Source organism: Oncorhynchus mykiss, chromosome 8 (genome assembly GCF_057628025.1).
Source record: "Oncorhynchus mykiss isolate SJ-2025 chromosome 8, ASM5762802v1, whole genome shotgun sequence".
Classification (NCBI taxonomy): Eukaryota; Metazoa; Chordata; class Actinopteri; order Salmoniformes; family Salmonidae; genus Oncorhynchus; species Oncorhynchus mykiss.
Window position 1 is genome coordinate 81686107 of NC_143029.1, and position 26870 is coordinate 81712976.

Consider the following 26870-nt stretch of genomic DNA (forward strand, 5'->3'; position numbering starts at 1 on the left):
CTTCTTGGTCATCACAGTCAAACTACAGGGTAAGATTAGATAGCGCTTGTGTCTGTTGAAAGAAATGGTTACAAGTTGTACAACATTTCCATTGAGACTTTTTTTGATTGTTTAAAAAGTGATAATAGTATGAAGGTTGTTTAAGTCCATGTAACAGAGCAAAGACAAGACCATTGTATTCATCTGATCAATTAAGTTTTCTGCATAGTCAGCAGTTTATCATATTTAGCCTCAAAGAGAGATATGAGAGAGATGTGTTATGCATTAAGGATGTGTGACTCATTTGTAGAGTGGTTTACATGGCAGACTAAACTGGCCCTCTGAACCCACCTGTAAATGATGCACCAGTCCTGGGATGGTCTCTGTCTGTTTGTCCTGGTCTCTGAACACGTAGAGCCTCTATGAGGGCTGAATAGAGGCCTCATTTACTCTGTTGTAGAGCCTCTATGAGGGCTGAATAGAGTCCTCCATCACTATTGTAGAGACTCTGTGAGGGCTGAATAGAGTCCTCATCACTATTGTAGAGACTCTGTGAGGGCTGAATAGAGTCTTCCATCACCCTATTGATCACCTACCCAGTGAGGACTCAGGCCTGGAGAAGATGGGGGGCCTGGAGAAGATGGGGGGCCTGGAGAAGATGGGTGGCCTGGAGAAGATGGGGGGCCTGGAGAAGATGGGTGACTGGCTGACAGGTCTCACCGGACTGCTGGTACTCTTTGAGATTTTCACCTTGGAGAAGTCAGGGAGCAGGTAGTGGACTTCAAATCAAAATCAAATTTTATTTGTCCACTTACAGTGAAATGCTTACCTACAAGCCCTAACTAACAATGCAGTAATTTTTGCGATGTGTGGGCGTGAGTGATGTGAGTATAATGGTAGGTTTGTGTGTGAGCAGTGCTTGACAGGGGCAGGAGCTTACCAGAGCTGAGTACCGGCACCTAACAGGTTCTACTACTTGAGTTCCTGCACCTCTTACAGAATATTGGCTTAAACTATTGCAGTCAGTAGTTCCTGCACCTAAATATAAACAGTACCGTCACACAAAAAGAGCACCGGCACCTATTTCAGTCCAAGTCAAGCGCTATGTGTGAGTGTGTGTGTAGCCTCGCCTACAGTATGTGGGTGTGTGTATGAGTGGTGAGAGACTTGATAAACTTGCTCTTCAGCATAACGAGTATTTGACGATCCAGTGTTAGAAGTTCAAAAGCATGGCAGACTAAGCTGTATGCAGTCGGTATAAGTGCAATTCTATTAGGACAACTAAACTTATAAAATAAAGGTTATATAAAATAAAACATCTCTATCCTGCTGAGAAGTCTGTGAAACCTCTCAAAACAATCAACCACAAGACGTGCTGGCAAGTTATCAGCGTATACCTGTTGAACCCAATGAAACTCACCTGACCTGGCCCCAATCTCATCTATTTATAATGTGTTATATGCTACACAGCATTGTTTCTTATGGGATCTTCAAGTTCTGACATAACCCACCAGTTACGTCTGTCACATTGTTTAAAGATCTAAGGTAGTCGAATGTATGTGGCTTCATCAATAATGTACATTGTATCACGTCTGAACTTGACGTGCGAGAGGAGGAGTTTGATCGCTTCAGTAAACTCCCGAAAAAAGTATGGGGGAGCAGCGAGCTCACTTCACTCTCTTCCTTCCCTGCTGCTGACAAACGCCGAGCTTTTGAAAGCACTTGTGTGTTTTGGCCAACTTCTCAATTTATGCAAACAATACTAACTTAGCCTGTCAGTTTGCTAGCAGCTATCTACATTTTATTAACTGCTAGCTACTGCCTAACGTTCTGCAACAGTGGCAGTGCAACTATACAGGCTCCTACTTTTCAGGCAGTCCGTTTACTTACTAGTTTTCAACCCCCCAAAGTGAGATGTTTGCATTAGTAAATGCCATTATAGTCGAGAATGACCTTGTTTTATTCTTCTGATTATTGCATATTTTGCTGACACACTTGACACCTTGAAACTGCATGAGGATAACGTGATTTACTCTCTCATCCTACAGTTAAAATTCATTATTGAAACGTCATTGGTCCACAGACGGGTATAATGGGCGTGGCTATCTTTGAACCTGCTCCGCTGATTGGCTACTGGACTAACAAAACAGAGTCGACTTATCGAAGTTTCACAAAAGTTTATTGCTAGTTATGTTAGCGAATTGGCGAATTTATAAGCACATATGGCAATAAATATAAAGTTGTAGAATAAAAGTGAAATTGTATTTACCGTCCGAGTCGAAGTATCGAAACGGGGAGTAAAACGCATTGTTCGAACTGGACCGCCTAACGTAAGTGGACTAGCTAACGTTAGCCAGTTGAGCTAATGTTAGCTACGGTTACAGGTTGCAAAGGTTCTCTGGTTGTGTACCCATAGCGTAGCCCTCTAGCTATAAGCTAAATTAATAGCTATATGGTTGTGGTTGTAGCTTGCACGTTTGTTAGAACTGGGTTGTTGGCTACTTAGTTATTTTTCTCAGTTGATTTGCTGATCAAATCTCTCAGTTCACTATTTGGGGAACGCCTTAGCTATATTCGTCAAAATAAATATAATTTGCTAATCAAATACAGTATGTTTTTGGCCTATAGCTATGTCTCGTGTGTGCACAATATCTACAGTTGTTTACTAACTTAGCTTGCTACTGTAAAATTGCTGTGTTAAATTGTCTTTTTTTCCTACACAAGTTCCAGTGTATTTTTATGGGAAATCATGGTATGACTTATGGGAAATTAATAAGGGAACTAGGCAACAAAATGTGAAAGAAAACACTAGAAGGACATTCAACTATTGATAGTAATCTATTCATTTTTTTCCGGGCTTCTCAGAAATCAGGGCCGGCCCCGCTAGCTAGCCAATCCCCACACTGAATCATTTCAGGTGAGGGGTTCCTCTTTCTAGATCTGTCCCCTCTGTTTTGATGGCTGCATTACTGCTCTCATGCATGCTTTGGTGTTTCCGGGTTTGCGTGATTAATGAGAGGCTGTGGAAACAGAGTGAGTAGACCACCCTGTGAGTACATTAAAGATAGCTCATTTTACCTACCTTAACCAGGCAAGTAAGTTAAGAACAAATTCTTATTTTCAATGACGGCCTAGGAACACTGGGTTAACTGCCTGTTCAGGGGCAGAACGACAGATGGCAGTGCAACTATACAGGTACCTTGTCAGCTCAGGGGTTTGAACTTGCAACCTTCCGGTTCCTAGTCCAACTCTCTAACCACTAGGCCGCTCATGATAACAGTTCTGTGTGTGATGTGGGAGCCAGCCTCCTGTCAAGCTATTCTTTCAAATGACTGCTTTTGTTGCCACAGCTGCATTGTAGTCGTACATCACTTGTCCTATTAACCACTACGTCATAGTCGCACAGCTTTGTCACCGGCTCAGACACATACAGTTGAAGACGGCAGTTTACATACACCTTGGCCAAATACATATAACTCAGTTTTTCACAATTCCTGACATTTAATCCTAGTAAAAATTCCCTGTCTTAGGTTAGTTAGGATCACCACTTTATTTTAAGAATGTGAAATGTCAGAATAATAGTAGAGAATGATTTCAGCTTTTATTTCTTTCATCACATTCCCAGTGGGTCAGAAGTTTGCATACACTCAATTAGTATTTGGTAGCATTGCCTTTAAATTGTTTAACTTGGGTCAAACGTTCCGAGTAGCCTTCCACAAGCTTCCCACAATAAGTTGGGTGAATTTTGGCCCATTCCTCCTGACAGAGCTGGTGTAACTGAGTCAGGTCTCTAGGCCTCCTTGCTCGCACATGTTTTTTTCAGTTCTGCCCACAAATATTCTATAGGATTGAGGTCAGGGCTTTGTGATGGCTACTCCAATACCTTGACTTTGTTGTCCTTAAGCCATTTTGCCACAACTTTGGAAATATGCTTGGGTCATTGTCCATTTGGAAGACTCATTTGTAACCAAGCTTCCTGACTGATGTCTTGAGATGTTGCTTCAATATATCCACATCATTTTACCTCCTCATGAAGCCATCTATTTTGTGAAGTGCTCCAGTCTCTCCTGCAGCAAAGCACACCCACAACATGATGCTGCCACCCCTGTGCTTCACGGTTGGGATGGTGTTCTTTGGCTTGCAAGCCTCCCCCTTTTTCCTCCAAACATAGCGATAGTCATGGCCAAATAGTTATATTTTTGTTTCATCAGACCAGAGGACAATAAGTACAATCTTTGTCCCCGTGGGCAGTTGCAAACCATAGTCTGTCTTTTTTATGGAGGTTTTGGAGCAGTGGCTTCTTCCTTGCTGAGTGGCCTTTCAGGTTATGTCGATATAGGACTTGTTTTACCGTGGATATATAAACTTTTGTACCGGTTTCCTCTAGAGGTCGACCGATTATGATTTTTCAACGCCGATATCGATTATTGGAGGACCAAAAAAAGCCAATACCGATTAATCGGACAATTTCTTTCTTTCTTTATTTGTAATAATGACAATTACAACAGTACTGAATGAACACTTATTTTAACGTAATATAATACATCAATCAAATCAACATGTTCAATTTGGTTTAAATAATGCAAAAACAAAGTGTTGGAGAAGAAAGTAAAAGTGCAATATGTGCCATGTAAAAAAGCTAACGTTTAAGTTCCTTGCTCAGAACATGAGAACATATGAAAGCTGGTGGTTCCTTTTAACATGAGTCTTCAATATTCCCAGTTAAGAAGTTTTAGGTTGTAGTTATTGTAGGACTATTTCTCCCTATACCATTTGTATTTCATATACCTTTGACTATTGGATGTTCTTATAGGCACTGTAGTATTGCCAGTCTAATCTCGGGAGTCGATAGGCTTCAAGTCATAAACAGCACTGTGCTTCAAGCAAAGAGCTGCTGGCAAACTCAGTAAAGTACTGTTTGAATGAATGCTTACGAGCCTGCTGCTGCCTACCACCGCTCAGTCAGACAGCTCTATCAAATATCAAATCATAGACTTAATTATAATATAATAAACACACAAATACGAGCCTTTGTCTATTTATATGGTCAAATCCTGGAAACGATCATTTCGGAAACTAAATGTTTATTCTTTCACTGAAATACAGAACCGTTCCATATTTTTTCGAACGGATGGCAACCCCTAAGTCTAAATAATGCTGTTACATTGCACAACCTTCAATGTTATGTCATAATTATGTAAAATTCTGGCAAATGAATTATGGTCTTTGTTAGGAAGAAATGGTCTTCACACAGTTTGTAACGAGCCAGGTGGCCCAAACTGCTGCATATAGCCTGGCGCGAATGCGCTTTTGATAAATCGTCACCCGTTTGGCGAAGTAGGCTGTAATTTGATGATAAATTAACAGGCACCGCATTGATTATATGCAACGCTGGACAAGCTAGTTAAACTAGTAATATCATCAACCATGTGTAGTTAACTAGTGATTATGTTAAGATTGTTTTTTATAAGATAAGTTTAATGCTAGCTAGCAACTTACCTTGGCTCCTTGCTGCACTCACGTAACAGGTGTTCAGCCTGCCACACAGTCTCCTCGTGGACTGCAATGTAATCGGCGTCCAAAAATACAGATTGTTATTGAACTTGATATCGGCCCTAATTAACCGGTCGACCTCTAATGAAACTAGTCTACTTTCGAAATTCGCCATTTTGAATCCAAAATGGGTGACCTGTGTGATTCGTGTAGATCCAATGAGAAAAGTGAGGGGGGGTTGGGACTTTGGATCACTACTGGCTGTATGCGAACAAGTGATGTGTGTTTGGAGCAATACTGGCTGTATCCAAGGCTCAGTCAATCGGTCACATGACAGAATGCAACACGCGCCTGAAGAGAGAAGAGACACCAATGTGCTAGTTTCAGCATCCGCACCCGTTGAAAGAGCGGAGAGTGGAATGGAAGTTTACCAGCTACAGCAGCGCATCCCCTGGACAAAAACGAAAAGGTAGGTGAGAAGCCTGACCACGGCGATGGGGGTGAGAAGTTGATGAAGTGTACTTCATGAGCTTTAACCAAAAAACAACTGGCATTTGGAAAGTTTGAGGTAAGGGAGAAAGTGTGGTGGAACAAGTGTTGTTAGCATAGTTAAGTATCTTGCTACAGTAGTTGGGTGTCGAATTCTCTATTAGCTAGCCAGAGAAATGTTGTGCAACAATATCCAACTTAACTGATCAAATAATTGAGTTTATGGTGTGAAAATTAGCTGGCTAATAAGGTCAGACAGCTAATGTTAGCTAGCTAACGTTACAACATCAGATGAGGTAACGTTAGTAACCTAACCATTCGCTATAGTATTAACTGGTATACGATTCCTTGCCGTTCCTCAAGTTATAACGCGTTAGTTGCTTACTGGATCCTGGCAATCTGAGTGAAATGTTAACAAACTAACTAGAGTATCTATGAAGTAAGGTTTTCCCTCAACAGAATGTGGTTAATTTTCAAAACGTGGCGTTGCTTGTTAAACAAGTGGATTCAGGGCTCAAGTGTAGCTGCAGCTGGCTTAACCCTTCTTGTCTTAAGGGTAAAAAATGACCCGTCACAATGTTTAACAGCAGAGAACCGCCTAAATTATATTTTTCCAACTTGAAATTGAATGACTTCCTAGAGTGACCTCAGCATTTAGAAAAAGTGAAACATCGCCTTTTTCATATTTCCATGAAAGCTGTACACCACCAGCGTACAAATACATTTTTGACCCGGCAGTTATAATGAGAAATTGATTTAACTCCAGCAGCAGCAACTGAACCATGTGTCATGGTTGGCACAGTTAGAAAGAACAAGCCTGAGCTCCCCCCTGCACTCCTCGCAACAAGGGGGAGGCCTTCTCATCAAAGTTTGCCTTCACCCCCACCACCACTCTAGTTTCTTACCTCCCAAAGAGGAACAAGAATGTTGTCCTCCTGAGCACACTGCACAAAACGGCTGAGATCAGTGATCGTGAGGACAGGAAGCCAGCCATCATCCTGGACTACAACCACAACAAAGGAGGTGTGGTAAACCTGGACAAGGTGATTGGAACGTACAGCTAGCTGCATGATGACTGGCCCCTGGTCATCTTCCATAACATAATTGAAGTGTCCTTGTTCCATATCATGAAGGCATTGTATAAGATCAACCCTACCTGGATGCCCGATAAGCGGAACAAGAGGAGGGTGTTCCTGGAGCAGCTGGGAAAGGCACTTGTAACCCCACACATTCAAAGAAGGGAGCGCCTCCCCTGCACAGCAGCCTTTGCAGCGCTTGTGAAAGCTGTTCAGGGGGCGGAATCTTGCCCTGAGCCATCTGAGGCTGCAGCTGGGGCAGACGAGAGGAGGAGATGCCAATTCTGCCCCCCCCCCCCCCCCCCCCCCAAAGAAGGACTGTAAAACAATACTATGTGCTGCACATGTGAGAAATACATCTGCCAAGTCCATGCACACACACTTGCATACTAATTAGAGTTGATTGATTTATGTATTTCACATTTTGGTTTAGTTTCTTATTTGTTTATACACCTTGTGGGTGGGGGCTATGGTTAAAAAATGGGAGAAGACTAGTATTTTGTAGTTGAATTCTTCATTGTACAGTCTATAAGAATATATCACTATGTTGCCAAAAAAACGGTTGTTTCCCTTCAATAAAATGCATTCAAAACTACTCTGCACATTTCTGCTACTTTCTTAGGCAATACAAGTGCTATATCTTGCAAAACATATTTTTTTTTTTACACCTATGCAGTACCTTTTAGAAATAATAATCCTCTACTTTAGTAAGGAAAACAATTGACAGGTGTGTTGTAATAACTAGTGTCCACTGATTACATGCAGTCTTTCTGCATTGTGAAGAGGGAAAACCAAGATATTCAAAGTTTGATGAATGACAGGCTGTTTCTAAATGCAAAATAGATTTTGGGTTTAAAATTAAGCTGCTTTATTTTAGGGGTTTAGTGAAGGCGGGTCATTATTTTACCCTTAGGACAAGGAGTATACCGACTGTTAAGACTATATACAAGGGTTAAGCTGGAAGCCACTAGAGGTGAAAGGAACACCACACACTTTCCCTCTTTCTCACTTTCAATATAGTGGATAAAAAGGGCTATGCCAGGTGTATGTACTCTCTGCCTGAAAGAGATCAATTATACCAACAAAGGGTATGGTATCATGCTGTGTTCACAACGTAACAAGCAGCTCGACAAAGAGGTCTGTGGCGAACCATCCCCAGGTTGAAAGTAGATTACTCCTGGATTAGAAAAGTGATGATTCACAACAACAAGTCTTTGAATAATCTTTGTGAATGTCATTTAGTTCCAGGCTGTTGCGATACTACCTACTGTCAGAATATGCCTCTTTCTATTATCCACCAATGAATATCAATATGCACCTGCTGCATACATTTGAATACCGCTTCCTGTTTTTTATATTTGTATTAATTGTGCTCTTGACACTGAGCTGATAGTCAAATTGGGTTTCAGGAATAACCTGTTAATTAGGCCTCACTACTAAAACGTGCATCTGGAAAGAAGCGGCCTACTTTATCATGTGGGAAGGAGGCAGCGTTTGGTCTTGCACTGGTGGCGTTCCTTATCTACGACTACTGGGCTTTCTTATCACTGTACTAACAATGGATTTTCCACACAGTCGTAACTGTGCAGGTCTTTTTTCAAACTTCTTTCGTCAGCCAGGCTACTTTACCTACTTCTTGCTAAGTAATACAAGTTTAATCAATTTGCAATTATAATTTCTGTGGTGGATACATGTTCTCTTTTGCCTACCAATAATTTGCATACAGTATATTACATGTATCTGTGGTGATTGGGAAAAATCCTCTCCTGTTTGTCTGCTTGCCTAGGCTAGCTGTATCCTCCCACTTAGGTAGACCCTGAGCACTGATGATTGAGTCATTGATTGACAGCTTGCGTGTGGTGAGGGGTGAACATATCCACTCCTGTCCTGCCCTGCGTGTGCACGCTCTTTAGTTGGTGTCGCCATGTTGTCGCGTGGCCAGAATGAAGCTTCACACACAGCATCTTGTGTTCTCTTCACAGAAGACTGCTGAGGAGAGCTGTGGTGGCACTGACAAGGCAAGCCAAGCTCAAACAGTAGGAGAAATGCAGCCTCCTGGACTGACGGGGAACTCTGTCTGAGGATCTCTGTCTGGGGCTGTGGTAATGTCTCTAGACAGACTAACATTTGAAGGACAAACAACCTTACCAAAAATGGAAATATTAGGATTTTCCAACAACTCTTGTGAAGGTTCCGACCACTTCTCCTAGGTCCATCAGATGTTTTTTTCATTATCACAATTTTTCGGATTAACTGGGATCGTCCCACTTATGCTCTTAAATGGATTCCGTTGGCTCTCTGGTTAGCATTCAAGATGAGGACCAGTCCTCTCGTGTCCGATACAGGTAGGCAATACCCTCCTCATACCCCCCCCCCCCCCCCCCCAGCATTATACTGTCATTGTCTCAATCGTTGGTCAACATATTTTGTTTCATGTATGGCCTAGATTGGGTGCTTTAAACTCCCCTTCATAGTAGTGAAGAGTTAAATTGTTCCTTTTTAAAAAAAAAATAATTTTTTAACAGCAATGATCATTGTAGGATTTGACACAGTAGACCATGTAGTCTAGATTTCATCCTGATGTCTCAAAAGTCTGTTGCATGGGATGAGATCAGATTTTCCTGAGCTTTCAGGTGTCAATTGGTAGGCTACATTTCCCTCTTCTTCCATTTTAAGTGGAGTTGTGAGAGGAAGTTCCATGTAAGTGGAGTTGAGAGTTGAGGGATGGTTGGACTGTAGACTAACTAGTTGAGTGGTTCCTGTTCCCATGTTTATGGCAGGCTGGCAGGTCACTGACTTTCATAGGTGTCGCCCAGCACCTGGCCCAAAGTAAAGAGCACCGGCAGGTGTGACCTGGGGGGGAAAAAACAGCAAAAACTGCTCCAGGCTTCTCAATCAATATTTAACAAGCCTCTGAAACATTGATTATTATTTGCTTTGTATTTCAAATTTCCAAATGAGATGATTCAACTTCTTTTGAAAGGAGAAAGGAGTGGTAGAAGGCACCATGGTTGTATGTTCAACCATGTTCATCTCCGCTTAGGATTTATAGGCATTTCCCTGGGCAACCATTTAGAATGCATTTGAGCATTAACGCGGAGGTGACAGTTATGGCATATGTTCTCAAACGCTTCAATGTTAGTGTTGAAGGTAGGCCTAACTCCTAGTCAAACCTTGTACGTTTTAATTGAATAACTTAAACCTCCTAGTAGAGCTGGCACGATAATCTGAAAATGATCGATAACGACCGTACTGAGCACTTATCGCAGGCATTATGATAAGTAGCCTATACTAGAGAAGTGTGAAATGAAATAAGTTTACTAATATGGGTGATTGTTAATGGGAAAATTTGATGGCTACAACCATAAAACCAGAAGTAGTAGTTTTAAAGGATATATTTGTTATAAACGTATCGTTCTATTTATGGTTATCGCATCAATTCAAGCAAATGATCGCTATATGGATTTTTATCGCTATATCCATTTTTTTTCCCAGTTTTACCTCCTAGCCAGCTGAATCTCAGACAGAGACCTTTAACAAAGCTCTCTGATGCTGCCGAGCAGCTTTGTACACAGGGCCTGTATAATCACTGTAGGACCCACTGTAGTAAATCCAGCCAGGTGACAAGGCCAGAGAGAGACAAGTAGATTACCTCATGTAGTAACGCTGACAGTATATTTTCCCCTTTTGTCCTTGGGGTTAGCCTACTTTATTGCAACCGTAGTGTGTGGTCTGCAAACAACATGGTCGTTGGTGACTTGTGGGAATGGAAGGAGATCTTCTCAATGTTTTGGTAAAATAATCTCAGTGAGATATTGAAGAGCGTAGGCTACCTCAGCCCTGGTCCGGAATGTGTTTAGCTCTCGACCGTTGCACAGGAATCATCTTTAAACCCAGTGGAAGCCTCGTTAGATGCCACTCGGATGTACCATGTGCTGTTGTAGGAGAAAGAAACCCAGGTATGGTTGTAGTGTGTGGTTCAAATAACCCAATTAAGTTAAATCCAGTATCTGTCACTGTACAGTACAATCATTTGTTATTTTATCTGCAGGACTGACACATTGTAACATTGTTCAGTCTGTAAACAGTAAAACACATTTGATTTAAATACAGTAAACAAAAACACAACTACAGATGTTTTCCCTTCAGTATCAATGTTATAACCCTTTATAACGTTTCATAATGCATAAAATGTGTTTAGTAGGTCAGGTGTAATGTCAGTCAGTATTCTGTGAGAGCTTTCTAAAAGGAACACTGGGTGGGTGGGGAGCACCTGATACAAGAGGGAAAACTGGAAGTAAAAAAACATGCATGAATACAGTTCGTCTCTTCTAACAAAGTGATGGGCGCTTTTGCAGTAGAACACACAAGATGGTAAAGAGACTGTGTAACAATTTGAAGCCAGGCTGCATGAATATCACTAATCTGCTCCTAATCTGTTAATCCACCTGCCTCTGTGGATGCTCCTCTCTGACCCTGTCTGGGGTTAAAGTGACCGAAACACCCAGAATGTTACAGCACCATGAGCGTTGCAGATCCAATGTCTTGCTCAATCCCTATTCTACACAGGAGAGAACCATGCCTGTAGACAATACACTTCTGTCTGAATGTTCTGTAAACATTGAGCCCACTGAATAGCCCAGTCCTCAGTGGAGCTGTCTGCCAGATTGCTGCATATTGTACTATAGGGACCACGTAGAGAGGAAGTCAGCCCTAACCATAACAGACAAACCCTGATAAACCAAGGCTATTGTCCTCCGGACTAAGGAGGAAGTAGCCAAACAAACTCCAGTCTGACGGAGAGTGAGAGGGATGCTAGTCATATGTTTTTTTCTGCTTCTAGAACTTGAACACTTAGGCTAACGGGGGGGCTTTGGTTTCTGGTTCATTTGAACTGTGGCCACTTTGGGACGTTTGGGCTCAATAAACTTGGGTTTTGGACCAGACCATATTTTCTCCCGTCTGTGCCTACTGAACTCCACCAGCTCCGTGGACCTCTAATCCTATCTTCTACCTAAACCGTTTCTGCTGCCCCCTGTAGGATGGAGGCGTCTTGTCTGGAGCTGGCCCTGGAGGGGGAGCGGCTCTGTAAGGTGGACGACTACAGCGCAGGGGTGTCCTTCTTCGAGGCGGCCATCCAGGTTGGAACTGAGGACCTGCAGGTGCTGAGTGCCATCTATAGCCAGCTGGGCAACGCCTACTTCCACCTGCATGATTACGGCAAGGCCTTGGAGTTCCACCATCATGACCTCACCTTGACCAGGTAGGAACACCCCTATCACCAGGCAGGAAAGAATACGCCCTATCACCAGGGCCGTATTAATAAAGCTTCTCGGAGTAGGACCAGGTCATTGTTCACTCTTATCAGCATGACCTCGCCACATAATTCCGCTGTTAGGAAGTAAGCATTTTGCAATTTAAAGTAGATGAGCTTTTCCTTCCCATGATGACATTTTACTGTCCCATTCTCAGGACCATCAGGGACCAGCAGGGAGAGGCGAAAGCCAGTGGTAACCTAGGCAACACGCTAAAGGTGTTGGGTAGGTTTGATGAGGCTTTGGTCTGCTGTCAGAGGCACTTAGACATCGCCGTGGACCTGCACGACAAGGTGAAATGAATTAATTTGCGTTTTTTCCCAGTGTTTAAATTCAGCGTTTTACTATTTTTTTTAAACGGTTTTGGAATTGACATTGCCTCTATTCCTCTGTCACTTCGTTAGGTGGGGCAGGCGAGGGCGCTGTATAACTTTGGGAACGTGTATCATGCCAAAGGCAAGACCATCTGTTGGAGCGGAGCGGAGCCTGGAGAGTTCCCTGAGGAGGTCATGACTGCACTTAGGAAAGCAGCGGAATACTATGAGTGAGTTAGTGTGTTCATGTGCCTTACGTCTAGTACTGTAGAGTAGAAATAAAGGGCATATTCTCATATATATTATACACACATTTCAATTGACAGGTATGCTATCACTATTTTACGATGTAGAAAATAGTCAAAATAAAGAAAAACCCTTGAATGAGTTGGTGTCAACTTTTGAATAGTACTGTATTTTAAACAATGTTTATTTTCAACTATTTGTCTGTATTGTCAGAGCAAACTTATCCATAGTGAAGGAGCTTGGAGATTGTGCCGCCCAGGGCCGAACATACGGTAACCTTGGCAACACACACTACCTATTAGGAGACTTCCAGAATGCAGTGGCCTCACATGAACAGGTAATTTACAATCTGATCAAAGTTTATAACCTATCATTAAGTGCTGGATTCAATCAAAGCTGTACTGCTGTAGCATATAAAACACACACTTTTACCCTATGGCCAAACAGAATAGTGGTTTTACGTACTGTAGTAGAAATACCAGTCAGACTGTTTTCACTGGAAGATGAGCAGTAGTTTGTACACAAAGGAACTCCAGAAACATTACTAAGGCAGTTTTGATTAAGTCCAGCCATTAGTCTTTTGTCAGATATATTTCTGTTTTCAATGGTGCTCTGCAGTTCATTATGTCCTGTATGGCTCATTTCAATCCAGAAAGACTGGAGGTAAACATATGACACAATGGAAGACTAGAGTCGCTGGCTTTACCGAGACCAAAGTGTTGTAATGTGTCTGTGTGTTCGTCCATTTCTTTCCCAGCGCCTCCAGATTGCCAAGGAGTTTGGCGACCGCTCGGCAGAGAGAAGGGCCTACTGCAACCTGGGGAACGCCTATATCTTTCTGGGGGAATTTGAAGTGGCAGCTGAGCATTACAAGTGAGCCAAACGCCCAGCCATTCATCTTCTCTTAATGAAGTTCACTCCCCTTGAGAAAACAACACTTCTTTCAGTCTGGAGGGTGTAACACTGTTAGAACGCAGTAGGGTTTCAGGAGAGATGGCCGCAGCCATGCCTCAAAGGACACACAATGTCAAGAGAGACAGAAAACAGATTTGTTTGTGTGTGTGTGTGTCTGCATGTGTGCATTCATATACTAAACCTAATTTCAGGAACAGAGTAGCTTTTGGGGTGTGTGTCACTATGAATGAGAGCCAGTGATCTGTTGTGGTTGTCAGGAGGACTCTGCAGCTGGCCAGACTGCTGAAGGACCGGGCTGTAGAGGCTCAGGCCTGTTACAGTCTGGGAAACACCTACACATTGCTCCAGGACTACGATAGGGCTATAGACTACCACCTCAAACACCTCATCATCGCACAGGACCTCAACGACAGGATCGGTGAGGGCCGGGCGTGCTGGAGTTTAGGGAACGCTCACACAGCCCTGGGGAACCATGACCAGGCCATGCACTTTGCTGAGAAACACCTGGAGATCTCTAAAGAGGTAAACTACATAATCATAAAGTATCATGAGTAGGGCTTTTGCGGTGACCGTATGACCACCACACCGGCGGTTACGAGTCAAATGCCACGTGACCGTTTAGCCAAGGTAATTAGGCTTCTCCAAGCTCTGATGCTGCTGATGGTCATTAGTAGCCTACCAAACGTGCTAACACTCTCATTTAGTGTTTTATTTGATTTTTGAAAACATTTGCATTGATGTCAGAGTGATTAGAGGGACATTGTCACTCTGACATCAATGCAAATGTTTTCAAAAATCAAATAAAACACTAAATGAGAGTCCATGGGCTCAGGTTGCGCAACATTTCTATAGGCTATGCAATTGGCAAGAAAACAGAGTAATGACCTCCACTAAAAAGAGGAGGATCCCATCAGCTTTCTATAGGCTAGGCCTACTATTTACTTCTCAACTTTCCTAATATTAAGCACATGGCTTCTCTTTACAACAGGAGCCTACCTGGCTGGCATGAAAATGAACTATTTAAGTGCATAGATGACATGTATTTTCTCCCACTGCTCCTGTTTTGAGACAGGTGCATGATAATGGTCCATTCTAAATCAAAACAAAATGTCACATATAAACTCAGCAAAAAAAGAAACGTCCTTTTTTCAGGACCATGCCTTTCAAAGATAATTTGTAAAAATCCAAATAACGTCACAGTTCTTAATTGTAAAAGGTTTAAACACTGTTTCCTGTGCTTGTTCAGTGAACCATAAACAATTAATGAACATGCACCTGTGGAACGGTCATTAAGACACTAACAGCTTACAGTAGGCAATTAAGGTCACGGTTATGAAAACTTAGGACACTAAAGAGGCCTTTCTACTGACTCTGAAAAACACTAAAAGAAAGATGCCCAGGTGCCCAGGGTCCCTAGGCATGCTGCAAGGAGGTATGAGAACTGCACATGTGGCCAGGGCAATAAATTGCAATGTCTGTACTGTGAGACGCCTAAGACAGAGCTACAGGACAGACAGCTGATCGTCTTCGCAGTGGCAGACCACTTGTAACAACACCTGCACAGGATCGGTACATCCGAACATCACACCTGCGGGACTGGTACAGGATGGCACAACAACTGCCCAAGTTACACCAGGAAACCACAATCCCTCCATCAGTGCTCAGACTGTCCGCAATAGGCTGAGAGAGGCTGGACTGAGGGCCTGTTGTCTGGTGAGGACCTGCCTTACATCACAGTTGCACAAACCTACTGTCGCTAGATCAGACAGGACTGGCAAAAAGTGATCTTCACTGACGAGTTGTGGTTGTGTCTCACCAGGGGTGATGGTCGGATTTGCGTTTATTGTCGAAGGAATGAGCGTTACACAGAAGGCTGTACTCTGATCGATTTGGAGGTGGAGGGTCCGTCATGGTCTGGGGCGGTGTCACAGCATCATCGGACTGAGCTTGTTGTCATTGCAGGCAATCTCAACGCTGTGCGTTACAGGGAAGACATCCTCCTCCCTCATGTGGTACCCTTCCTGCAGGCTCATCCTGACATGACCCTCCAGCATGACAATGCCACCAGCCATACTGCTTGTTCTGTGTGTGATTTCCTTCAAGACAGGAATGTCAGTGTTCTGCCATGGCCATCGAAGAGCCCGGATCTCAATCCCATTAAGCACATCTAGGACCTGTTGGATCGGAGGGTGAGGGCTAGGGCCATTCCCCCCAGAAATGCCTGGGAACTTGTAGGTGCCTTGGTGGAAGAGTGGGGCAACATCTCACAGCAAGAACTGGCAAATCCGGTGCAGTCCATGAGGAGTAGATGCACTGCAAAATGTAATGCTGCTGGTGGCCACACCAGATACTGACTGTTACTTTTGATTTTGACCCCCTCCCTTTGTTCAGGGACACATTATTCCATTTCTGTTCGTCACATGTTTGTGGAACTTGTCCAGTTTATTTCTCAGTTTTTATATCTTATGTTCATACAAATATTTGCACATGTTAAGTTTGCTGAAAATAAGCTCAGTTGAGAGTGAGAGGACCTTTTCTTTTTTTGCTTATTATTTAATTTGGGATCTATCGCATCCCACAACCGACCCAAACTGTTTGGAATATTTATTTCTCAAACATTATAGAATAGGTTGACTTTTGTACTATTTTATTTTTATTTCACCTTTATTTAGCCAGGTAGGCTAGTTGAGAACAAGTTCTCATTAGCAACTGTGACCTGGCCAAGATAAAGCATAGCAATTTGACACATAGAACAACAGAGTTACACATGGAATAAACAAAACAGTCAATAAGTGATTTTTGCAGTTCGTTCCAGTCATTAGTAGCAGAGAATTGGAAGGAAAGGCGACCAAAGGAGGAATTGGCAGTCGGGGTGACCAGTGAGATATACCTGCTGAAGCGCGTGCTACGAGTGGGTGCTGCTATGGTGACCAGTGAGCTGAGATAAGGCGGGGCTTTACCTAGCAGAGACTTGTAGATAACATGTAGCCAGTGGGTTGGTGACGCGACGACCAACCAACGAGAGCGTACAGGTCGCAGTGGTGGGTAGTGTATGGGTCTTTGGTGACAAAACGGATGGCACTGTGATAGACTGCATCCAATTTGTTGAGTAGGGTGTTGGAGGCTATTTTATAGATGACATCGCCGAAGTCGAGGATCGATAGGATGGTCAGTTTTACGAGGGTATGTTTGGCAGCATGAGTGAAGGAGGCTTTGTTGCGAAATAGGAAGCCGATTCTAGATTTAATTTTGGATTGGAGATGCTTAATCTGAGTCTAGAAGGAGAGTTTACAGTCTAACCAGACACCTAGGTATTTGTAGTTGTCCAGGTATTTGTAGTTGTCCACGTATTCTAAGTTCGAGCCGTCCAGAGTAGTGATGCTGGACGGGAAGGCAGGTGATCGATTGAATAGCATGCATTTAGTTTTACTTGCATTTAAGAGCAGTTGGAGGCCACGGAAGGAGAGTTGTATTACATTGAAGCTCGTCTGGAGGTTAGTTAAGTGTCCAAAGAAGGGCTAGAGGTATACAGAATGTTGTCGTCTGCGTAGAGGTGGATCAGAGAATCACCAGCAGCAAGAGCGACATTGATGTATACAGAGAAGAGAGTCGGCCCGAGAATTGAACCCTGTGGCACCCTCAGAGACTGCCAGAGGTCCGGACAACAGGCCCTCAGAGTTCAGTGTGTCAAATCGATCAGAGAAGTAGTTGGTAAACCAGGCGAGGCAATCATTTGAGAAGCAAAGGCTGTCGAGTCTGCCAATAAGAATGTGGTGATTGACAGAGTCGAAAGTCTTGGCGAGGTCGACGAATACTGCTGCACAGTAATGTCTCGTATCGATGGCGGTTATGATGTCATTTAGGACCTTGAGCGTGGCTGAGGTGAACCCATGACCAGCTCTGAAACCATAGCGGAGAAGGTACGCTGGGATTCGAAATGGTCGGTAATCTGTTTGTTAACTTGGCTTTCAAAGACCTTAGAAAGACAGGGTAGGATAGATATAGGTCTGTAGCAGTTTGGGTCTAGAGTGTCACCCCTTTTGAAGAGGGGGATGACCGCAGCAGCTTTCCAATCTATGGGAATCTCAGACGATGTGAAAAAGGTTGAACAGGCTAGTAATGGGGGTTGCAACAATTTCGGCAGATAATTTTAGAAAGAGAGGGTCTAGATTGTCTAGCCCGGCTGATTTGTAGGGTTCCAAATTTTGCAGCTCTTTCAGAACATCAGCTATCTGAATTTGGGTGAAGGAGAAATGGTGGGGGCTTTGGCGGGTTGCTGTGGAGGGTGCCGGGCAGTTGACTGGGGGTAGGGGTAGCCAGGTGGAAAGCAAGACCAGCGAAGAGAAATGCTTATTGAAATTCTCAATTATAGTGTTTATCGGTGCTAAGTCTTTCCTAGCCTCAGAGCAGTGGGCAGCTGGGAGGAGGTGCTCTTATTCTCCTTGGACTTTACAGTGTCCCAGAACTTTTTTGAGTTGGAGCTACAGGATGCACATTTCTGTTTGAAATAGCTGGCCTTAGCTTTCCTAACTGCCTGTGTATATTTGTTCTTAATTTCCCTGAAAAGTTGCATATCACGGGGGGCTATTCGATGCTAATGCAGAATGCCACAGGATGTTTTTGTGCTGGTCAAGGGCAGACGAGTCTGGAGTGAACCAAGGACTATATCTATTCCTAGTTCTACATTTTTTTGAACGGGGCATGCTTATTTAAGATGGTGAGGAAGGAACTTTTAAAGAATAATCAGGCATCCTCTACTGATGGGATTAGGTCAATGTCATTCCAGGATACCCCGGCCAGGTCGATTAGACAGGCCTGCTCGCAGAAGTGTTTTAGGGAGCGTTTGACAGTGATGAGGGGTGATCGTTTGGTCGCAGACCCATTACGGATGCAGGCAATGAGGCAGTGATCGCTGAGATCTTGATTGAAAACAGCAGAGGTGTATTTGGAGGGTGAGTTAGTTAGGATGATATCTGAGGGTGCCCGTGTTTACGGATTTGGGGTTGTACCTGGTAGGGCAATTGATCATTTGTGTGAGATTGAGGGCATCAAGCTTAGATCGTAGGATGGCAGGGGTGTTAAGCATGTCCCAGTTTAGGTCACCTAGTAGCACGAGCTCAGAAGATAGATGGGGGGGCAATCAGTTCACATATATGGTGTCGAGGGCACAGCTGGGGGCAGAGGGTGGTCTATAGCAAGCGGCAACAGTGAGAGACTTGTTTCTGGAAAGGTGCATTTTTAGAAGTTCAAGATCGAATTGTTTGGGTACAGACCTAGATATTAAGACAGCCTGCAGAGTTCTGTCTTTGCAGTAGATTGCAACACCGCCCCCTTTGGCAGTTCTATCTTGGTGGAAAATTCTATAGTCAGGGATGGAGATTTCAGGGTTTTTGGTGGTTTTTCTAAGCCAGGATTCAGACATGGCTAAGACATCCGGGTTGGCAGAGTGTGCTAAAGCAGTGAATAAAACAAACTTAGGGAGTAGGCTTATAATGTTAACATGCATGAAACTAAGGCTTTTACAGTTACAGAAGTCAACAGATAAGAGCACCTGGGGAGTGGGAGAGCACCTGGGGAGTGGGAGATGAGCACCTGGGGAGTGGAGATGAGCTAGGCACTGCAGGTCCTGGATTAACCTCTACATCACCAGAGGAGAAGTGTCCGCCTAGCAGGTTCGGAACAGAGTTAAAGAAGCAGGTTTCTGGGAACGATAGCATAGATTCAAGGCATAGTGTACAGACGAAGGTAAGGTAGGATGTGCGTACATTGGAGGTATAAACCTAGGCATTGAGTAATGATGAGAGCGATATTGTCTCTAGAGACGTTTAAACCCGGTGATGTCATTGCATATGTAGGAGGTGGAACAACATGGTTGGTTAAGGCATATTGAGCAAGGCTAGAGGCTCTACAGTGAAATAAGACCGTAATCACTAACCTGTATATCAATGGACAAGGCATATTGATATTAGAGAGAGGCATTCGTAGCCAAGTGAACATATGGGTCCTTGAGTGGTTGGGCTGGCTGGGGACATGGCGATTCAGACAGTTAGCAGACCGGGGCAAGCAAGCTGACAGTTAGCAGACCGGGGCAAGCAAGCTGACAGTTAGCAGACCGGGGCAAGCGAGCTAGCAGTTAGTCTACCGGGGCTATCAAGTTAGCAGAAGGGCCTTTGGGGGAAGTCGCGATGAAGGTAAGTCTTTTTGCCTCCAGTCGTGGATTAGTAGGGTTCCAAGTAGCTCTAGGTAGCTAGCAGGCCGTGGTTAGCAGAATGGGCCTTCAGCGGATGTTGGCCTGTTGGAATCTTCGGGCAGATTATGTCAGTATTCCAGTCGTAGAGGATCTGCGGGATTCCGTGCACCGTACCGGCAGTAGAAGGTGTCCGGATATTGTAGCCCAGGAGTGGGCTTGGGTGGTAGCCCAGGAGCCCTAACCAGGCTAGCTTCAGGCTAATTGGTGCTTGCTGACTGCTACGCCATCTTGGATTATAAAGGGGGATAGTAGATTGACATAGTGCTTTTGCTGTTCGTTAGGCATACATATCTTGTTGGCTGATTTTAAAGTAAATGTGAACAGTTTTTCCAGTCTTTTAATATGCACCTCGGAATTGGATAAGGACGTGCGCAGTTGCGTCCCTGATGTCTGTCTTCACTTGTAGCCTGTGAGAAAGATCCATGTGAGTGAGTGGTCCTTCGTAACGTGCAGCACTCACAGGCTGACCACACCGCTCATGTCACGTGCAGGAGCGTTGCAAAATACATTTAGAAATCTGTTTTTCAATTATTGCGCCAACGAGCGTCTGCGTTGCCAAGGGCTAAAATTGAAATCAGTTCTATTTCTGACGCAGATCGCACTGCAAGTCCTGCCTCTCCCATCTCCTCATTGGTTTATAGAAGTGGGTACCCACGTGCCATCTCCTCATTGGTTATACCCACGTGGGTGACGATGTCAGTGTCGGTAATGCACCTAATTTATGAAAGTTGGCAATCGCAATATAAAGTCAAGAGAAGAAAAGGCTTGGAAGGAAGAGAGATGACTAGAAACGATTCGGTTGACCGTTTTATGTGTGAATTAATTGGCGGAGTAGAGGACCTTGTGCATTTCAGGTAAAATAACAACTCAATGTTTATATCCCAGGACAAATTAGCTAGCAACAGCAAGCTAGCTAAATAGGACAAATTAGCTAGCAAGTGCAAGCTAACTAGCTAAATTGCCAAAATGTTTAATGCTTTTTGACCTGTCGCCAAATTAATATAATTGGTTCAGTTTGTTTTGATATTTTAACCTGCGTGTCGTGATCGCGTTTGGTGTGGGGGGACAAAATTAATGTATGCACGATGGCGTGCAGCCGGTTTGGGTTCTGTGTCAGGGAGAAGGGCACAACGCAGCACTCTGGGTCAAGGGGACAATGGTCACATTTTTTTAGGGTGCATTACGGCCACAAAGGGGATGCCACCGTGAAATTCAAGGCATTGATGAAGTGTGTACAGCCTGCACAAAATAACTAAGCAGAGCTCAAGTCATCACTAGTCTCATCGTGCAGGCTTAGAATGTATTAAAAATCTAAACGTATACCCCAACTTTTGTAGAACTAAATTGACATTAACTCTAAATTAAGTACCAATTTCTTTGTTAACCGCTCAACACAGATTAGCTGCATGTGCGCACTTCCTCATCGTTTGGAGAAAATACTTTATTTAAAAAAAGAAAGGACGCAGCCACTCTTCATATAATTATCGCTGCATGGCATTTGTCAGAGAGTACAAATAAATGATAATACAATGTCCTCTTAAGCAGCTTTTTCCAATCATCCCTGATTTGAAGAGGGAGTGGTTACAGCATTCATTGGACAACACCTAGTATGCAATACTATACACATTAAAAAGTGAAATAATGTAGATATGTTATCAAAAATGCAACTCCAAGCTAGAAGCATCAGAACCCCTAGAAAGGTAGTTCAACCTTGAATATGAGAGCCATCTATTCCACCCTAAAACACCTAGTGGACATTTTTGCTCTATTGCCCTGAGCTATGTTTTGGACTGTTGTTGTCCGTGTTTGCTGTGTTCTAGTGTACTATGGAATAGATGGCTTTCCTCTTCCTGGTACTTTGCCCAGTCATATTTTTTGATTACACATTAAAAAGTGAAATACCGTAGATATGTTTAGTATTGCTTACTCGGTGTTGTCCAATTTCATTTTGTAATCACTCCCACTTCAAATCAGGGCTGATTGGAAAAAGCTGTTCAAGAGAGGGAGTACAAAGAAATGATAATACAAAGGCCATGCAGCTGAAACGTGGCAGAGTTTTTAAACTTTGTTTCCATCTAACATGCCATACTAATAAAGGCATTTTAATCAATTATATGAAGAGTTCCTGGGTCCTCCTTTCTTTTTGATGACCAATTTATCCCTTTTACCAAAGAGCACCTTCTATCAACATCTACTATTGTGTACCTTAGTAGCGCTTCCCTTCCTCTTTCTATTATATTCAGCTTTGTTCAATTGTATTCTTCATACTATAAAATAATGGCACGGAATTATAAGCAAATCTTGTCTGCTGAATGAACTAGTGTAGCCCACAGCCATATCAGGGCCTAACATAAGGGCAACTCAGAGTCTGCTCTTCTGAACCAGACTACATTTTCTTAATTTCACGTTTCTTTAGCCCTGTCTAAAATAAATAATGGATTGATTGTGAAGTCTATATTATTATTATTATTATTATTATTATTATTATTTTATTTTTAAATGTAGATGTTCCAAAGGTCTGCATCCGTGGCTTGTAGGAAGCCAGGAGATGCTAAATGTGTTTGTTAATTACGGTCAGTTACCATGAGACTGACAGTTATTTGCTTGACAATCACCGGCTGATGAAATTGTGTGACCGCCACAGCCCTAATCATGAAACCCACCTTGTGAGTAGGACCACAATTTTATACTGAATCCTACATTTGTGGTCAGCTAAAACTCATGGTCGTAGAAACCCTGTCCATATAAAAAAGTATCTGATTACAGCAAGGTCGATCCTAATTTGCTGTGTGTTTCAGACTGGGGACCGGAGTGGAGAACTCACAGCCCGTATGAACGTGTCAGACTTGCAGATGGTCCTGGGGCTGAGCTATAGAACCAACGACTCCACCCTGTCTGAGAACCCCATCAAGGACATCAACTACAACCTGCACGGGGCCAGGCCCAGGAATGGCAGACGGCACAGCATGGAAAACCTGGAGCTCATGAAACTCACCCCAGACAAGATCAACGTAAGTTACTGGGTTTAAAGGTGCAATCTGTAACTTTCTATTCCCTAGGCTTAGTGGCAATTCAAGGTGTACTATTGGCCTGAAATGAGTGAAATTACACATTGCATCTTTCAAATGTTTTGTATGTATAAAGTCAATTCTCTATTTGAGGTGTTTGTGATGTGTACTCAAAGTTTGTCTCTCCTCTCTCCAGGCTCAGAAGTGGAACAGTGACATCCTGACCAAGCAGTCTAAACCCACCCTGGCTAAGAGCTCCTCTAAGCTGTTCTTTGTCAGCCGTCTGCAGGGCAAGAAGCACAAGGCTGGGGGCTCCAGTAAAGTCCTGCAGGACACCAGTAACACCTCACAAACCCCCGCACAGGGACCACAGAAGGTTAGAGGAAAAACATGCTGTATCTAGTACTAAAGACACTCTTAGCCGTTAACCATTCTCCTAGTTCTGAAACTACTACTACTGATACTCTACCGACTACTTCTACTATACTCTACTACTGATACTCTTCTGCTACTATGCTCTACTACGATGCTCTTCGACTACTATACTCTACTGACTACTTCTACTGATACTCTTCTACAACTATACTCGTCTACTACTGATACTCTGACTACTTCTACTGATATTCTTCTACTACTATACTCTACTACTGATACTCTACTGACTACTTATACTGATACTCTGACTTCTACTGATACTCTACTGACTACTTATACTGATACTCTGACTTCTGATTCTTCTACTACTGATACTCTACTACTACTACTATACTAATGATACTCTACTACTGATATTCTTCTACTGATACTCTACTGACTACTTCTACTGATACTCTGACTAATTCTACTACTGATACTCTTCTACTACTATACTCCTACTCTTCTACTACTATACTCTACTGACTACTTTCACTCTACTACTGATACTCTACTGACTACTTCTACTACTATACTCTACTACTCATACTCTTCTAATGCTGTACTCTACTACTATTCTTCTACTACTGATACTCTTCTACAACTACTCTTCTACTACTATACTCTACTGACTACTTCTACTCTACTACTGATACTCTTCTACTACTATACCCTACTGACTACTTCTACTCTACTACTGATACTCTACTACTATACCCTACTGACTACTTCTACTCTACTACTGATACTATACTCTTCTACTACTATACTCTACTACTCGTACTCTTTCTTTCACTGTACTCTACTACTGATACTCTTCTACTATACTCTGATATTCTTCTACTACTATACTACTGATATTGTTACTCTTCTACTACTATACTCTACTGACTACTTCTACTCTACTACTGATACTCTTCTACTACTATGCTCTACTGATACTCTTCTACTACTATGCTCTACTGATACTATACTATGATACTCTTCTACTTCTACTCTACTACTGATACTCTACTACTATACCCTACTGACTACTTCTACTCTACTACTGATACTACTATACTCTACTACTCGTACTCTTTCTTTCACTACTCTACTACTGATACTCTTCTACTATACTCTACTGATTACTTCTACGCTACTACTACTATACTACTGATATTCTTCTACTCTTCTACTACTACTCTTCTACTACTATGCTCTACTGATACTCTTCTACTACTATGCTCTACTGATACTATACTATACTATGATACTCTTCTACTGATAATCTTCTACTATGCTCTACTACTGATACACTTCTACTACTGATACTACTATACTCTTCTCCTACTGATACTCTTCTGCTACTATGCTCTACTACTGATACTGACGATACTCTACTGACTACTTCTACTCTACTACTGATACTCTATCTATATTCTGACTACTACTATACTGATCCGCTACTACTACTACTACTACTACCACCAATACTACACTACTATCACTACTCTACCATGCTACTAGTACTCTACTACCACTACTACTACTAATTATAGCTTATTAAAGTGTGGCTATTATGCTTACACCCACGTTTCATTGTGGATCAAAATAAAGTATTTAATTCTCACTCAGAGGGCCAGTCCAGACATGCTCGGGGACGAGGGCTTCTTTGACCTGCTGAGTCGTTTCCAGAGCAACAGGATGGACGACCAGCGCTGTTCCATACAGGACAAGAGCTCCTCTGACTCTCCAGCCAGAGCCATGAGGAAATGTAAGAGTAAACGCACACTGTTATATGACCTTGTATGACTGTTTATATCCGCTTCCAACAAAATCCATGGCAAAATGTGCCTTTGATCCCTCCCTCCCTCTCTCCTCCAGCTGTGTCAGAGTCAGCGGCTGTAACAGGCCTGGGATCTGGGTCTGGTTGTCGGTTAGAGGACGGTGGAGGTGCTGGGGGTAGTTTGCCCGTCCTTCGGGTCCACCAGAACAGAAGCCAGGCTGTCCTCAGCCACCTGATGGCCAATGCAGATAACTCTGAGCCTGACGATGACTTCTTCAACATGCTCGTCAAGTGCCAGGTGTGTATTAAATAGAGTCCACTTTTCATTAGGGTGGTGTTTAGTAGGTCAGGGCACATTGTTGTTACATCTGTGTTTTACATTGAAAGGGATCCTTTTCATATAGGTAAGTTCCACTTTCTCCTATCCCTCCCTCAGGGTTCCCGTCTGGATGACCAGCGCTGCGCCCCTCCCCCGGCACGTGGCCCCACTGTCCCAGACGAGGACTTCTTCAGCCTCATCATGAGGTCCCAGGCCAAACGCATGGACGAGCAGCGGGTCACCCTGCCCTCTGCAGCACGGCCTTGCTCCAGCTGAGCCTTGCCCAAGGAGAGGGCCCCCGATGGCGGGGTGAAAACCCAGGAGAGTGGGCCTCTCTGGATGTGAACAGTGTGGAAGAGGAAGGGTGTTTTGTATTTGTCCATGACATTGATGCTGTACTCAACAGTGAATGGGGCTATTTTACATTGAAAAGTTAGTCTATGGTCTTTTCTCTCCGTAGCAGAGACTGTGTTGCTTCCAACAATAATGGTTGTTGATAATCCTGCCCATGGTGGGATTCAGAAGTCTCATGTTTCCCAGTTGAAAGCACTGCTAGCATTAATGTAGGTGCCTATAGGGAACAGTCAGGAACTCTAAAAGAAACCCACTGAAGGGTTCTAGAATATGGAACCATCTTTCCTTATGGGGAAACTCAACCTTGCACTCTACCGGACATGTTGTGAAATTGCACAGACAAACATGATGCCCTGAACCTACTCATCTTATGTTTAACAATTATGTACTCCATAGAATTTTACTAACATTTTTTTCTAAGCTCTTGCATACTGCCGTTACACCTACCCTTGTGGTTGATTTGATTTTGCACCAGATTTTTCTGACTGTTACAGCACTCTTTCCAGCAGGTAGCCTAGCGGTTAGAATGTTGGGCCAGTAACCTAAAGGTCGCTGGTTCGAATCCTGAGCCGACCAGGTAAAACAAAATCTGCCGACGTGCTCTTGAACAAGACGCTTAACCCTAATTGCGTCTGATAAATGTATTTAATTGTCTGTTAGAAGTTGTTATGAATGGGGGGGATGGGATACCTCATTTAGGTAAGGATTTAAAAAAAGAAAATGCTCTCAGGCTTAATAATCATTGATAAAATAATGAATTTACCTGTGGATGTGTACAGTCCCTGATGCTCTTCTGTACTTCCTATATTTTCTATGACAGAGGAATAAAGCTACATTTATTTAGTATAGAAATTGTTTTGTCTTTAATGGTTCACCAAACCCAAAGTTGAGTTAGCTGGAGAGGTGTCGAAGCACAGCTTTCCACAAGGC

The 26870-nt window shown here is 43.2% G+C and overlaps 1 protein-coding gene across 4 annotated transcripts; it reads left to right on the forward strand.

The window, feature by feature from the left end:
* Positions 1–2089: 2089 nt before the first annotated feature.
* Positions 2090–26792, forward strand: LOC110530686 (G protein-signaling modulator 2). 4 transcript variants are annotated; one of them, XM_036986415.2, is made up of 13 exons: positions 2096–2309; positions 9020–9382; positions 12079–12300; positions 12510–12645; positions 12757–12896; positions 13126–13249; positions 13670–13785; positions 14085–14349; positions 22876–23088; positions 23282–23461; positions 25117–25255; positions 25366–25565; positions 25704–26792. In XM_036986415.2, the coding sequence occupies exons 2-13, from the start codon at positions 9318–9320 to the stop codon at positions 25860–25862; spliced, it is 1959 nt and encodes a 652-aa protein (XP_036842310.2). In that variant the 5' UTR covers positions 2096–2309; positions 9020–9317; the 3' UTR covers positions 25863–26792. The 4 variants fall into 4 exon arrangements, with proteins under 4 accessions (XP_036842313.2, XP_036842310.2, XP_036842312.2 ...); XM_036986417.2 differs by lacking the exon at positions 2096–2309 and adding an exon at positions 5802–5941; XM_036986418.2 differs by lacking the exon at positions 9020–9382 and having other exon boundaries at positions 2090–2309.
* The last annotated feature ends 78 nt before the right edge of the window (positions 26793–26870 follow it).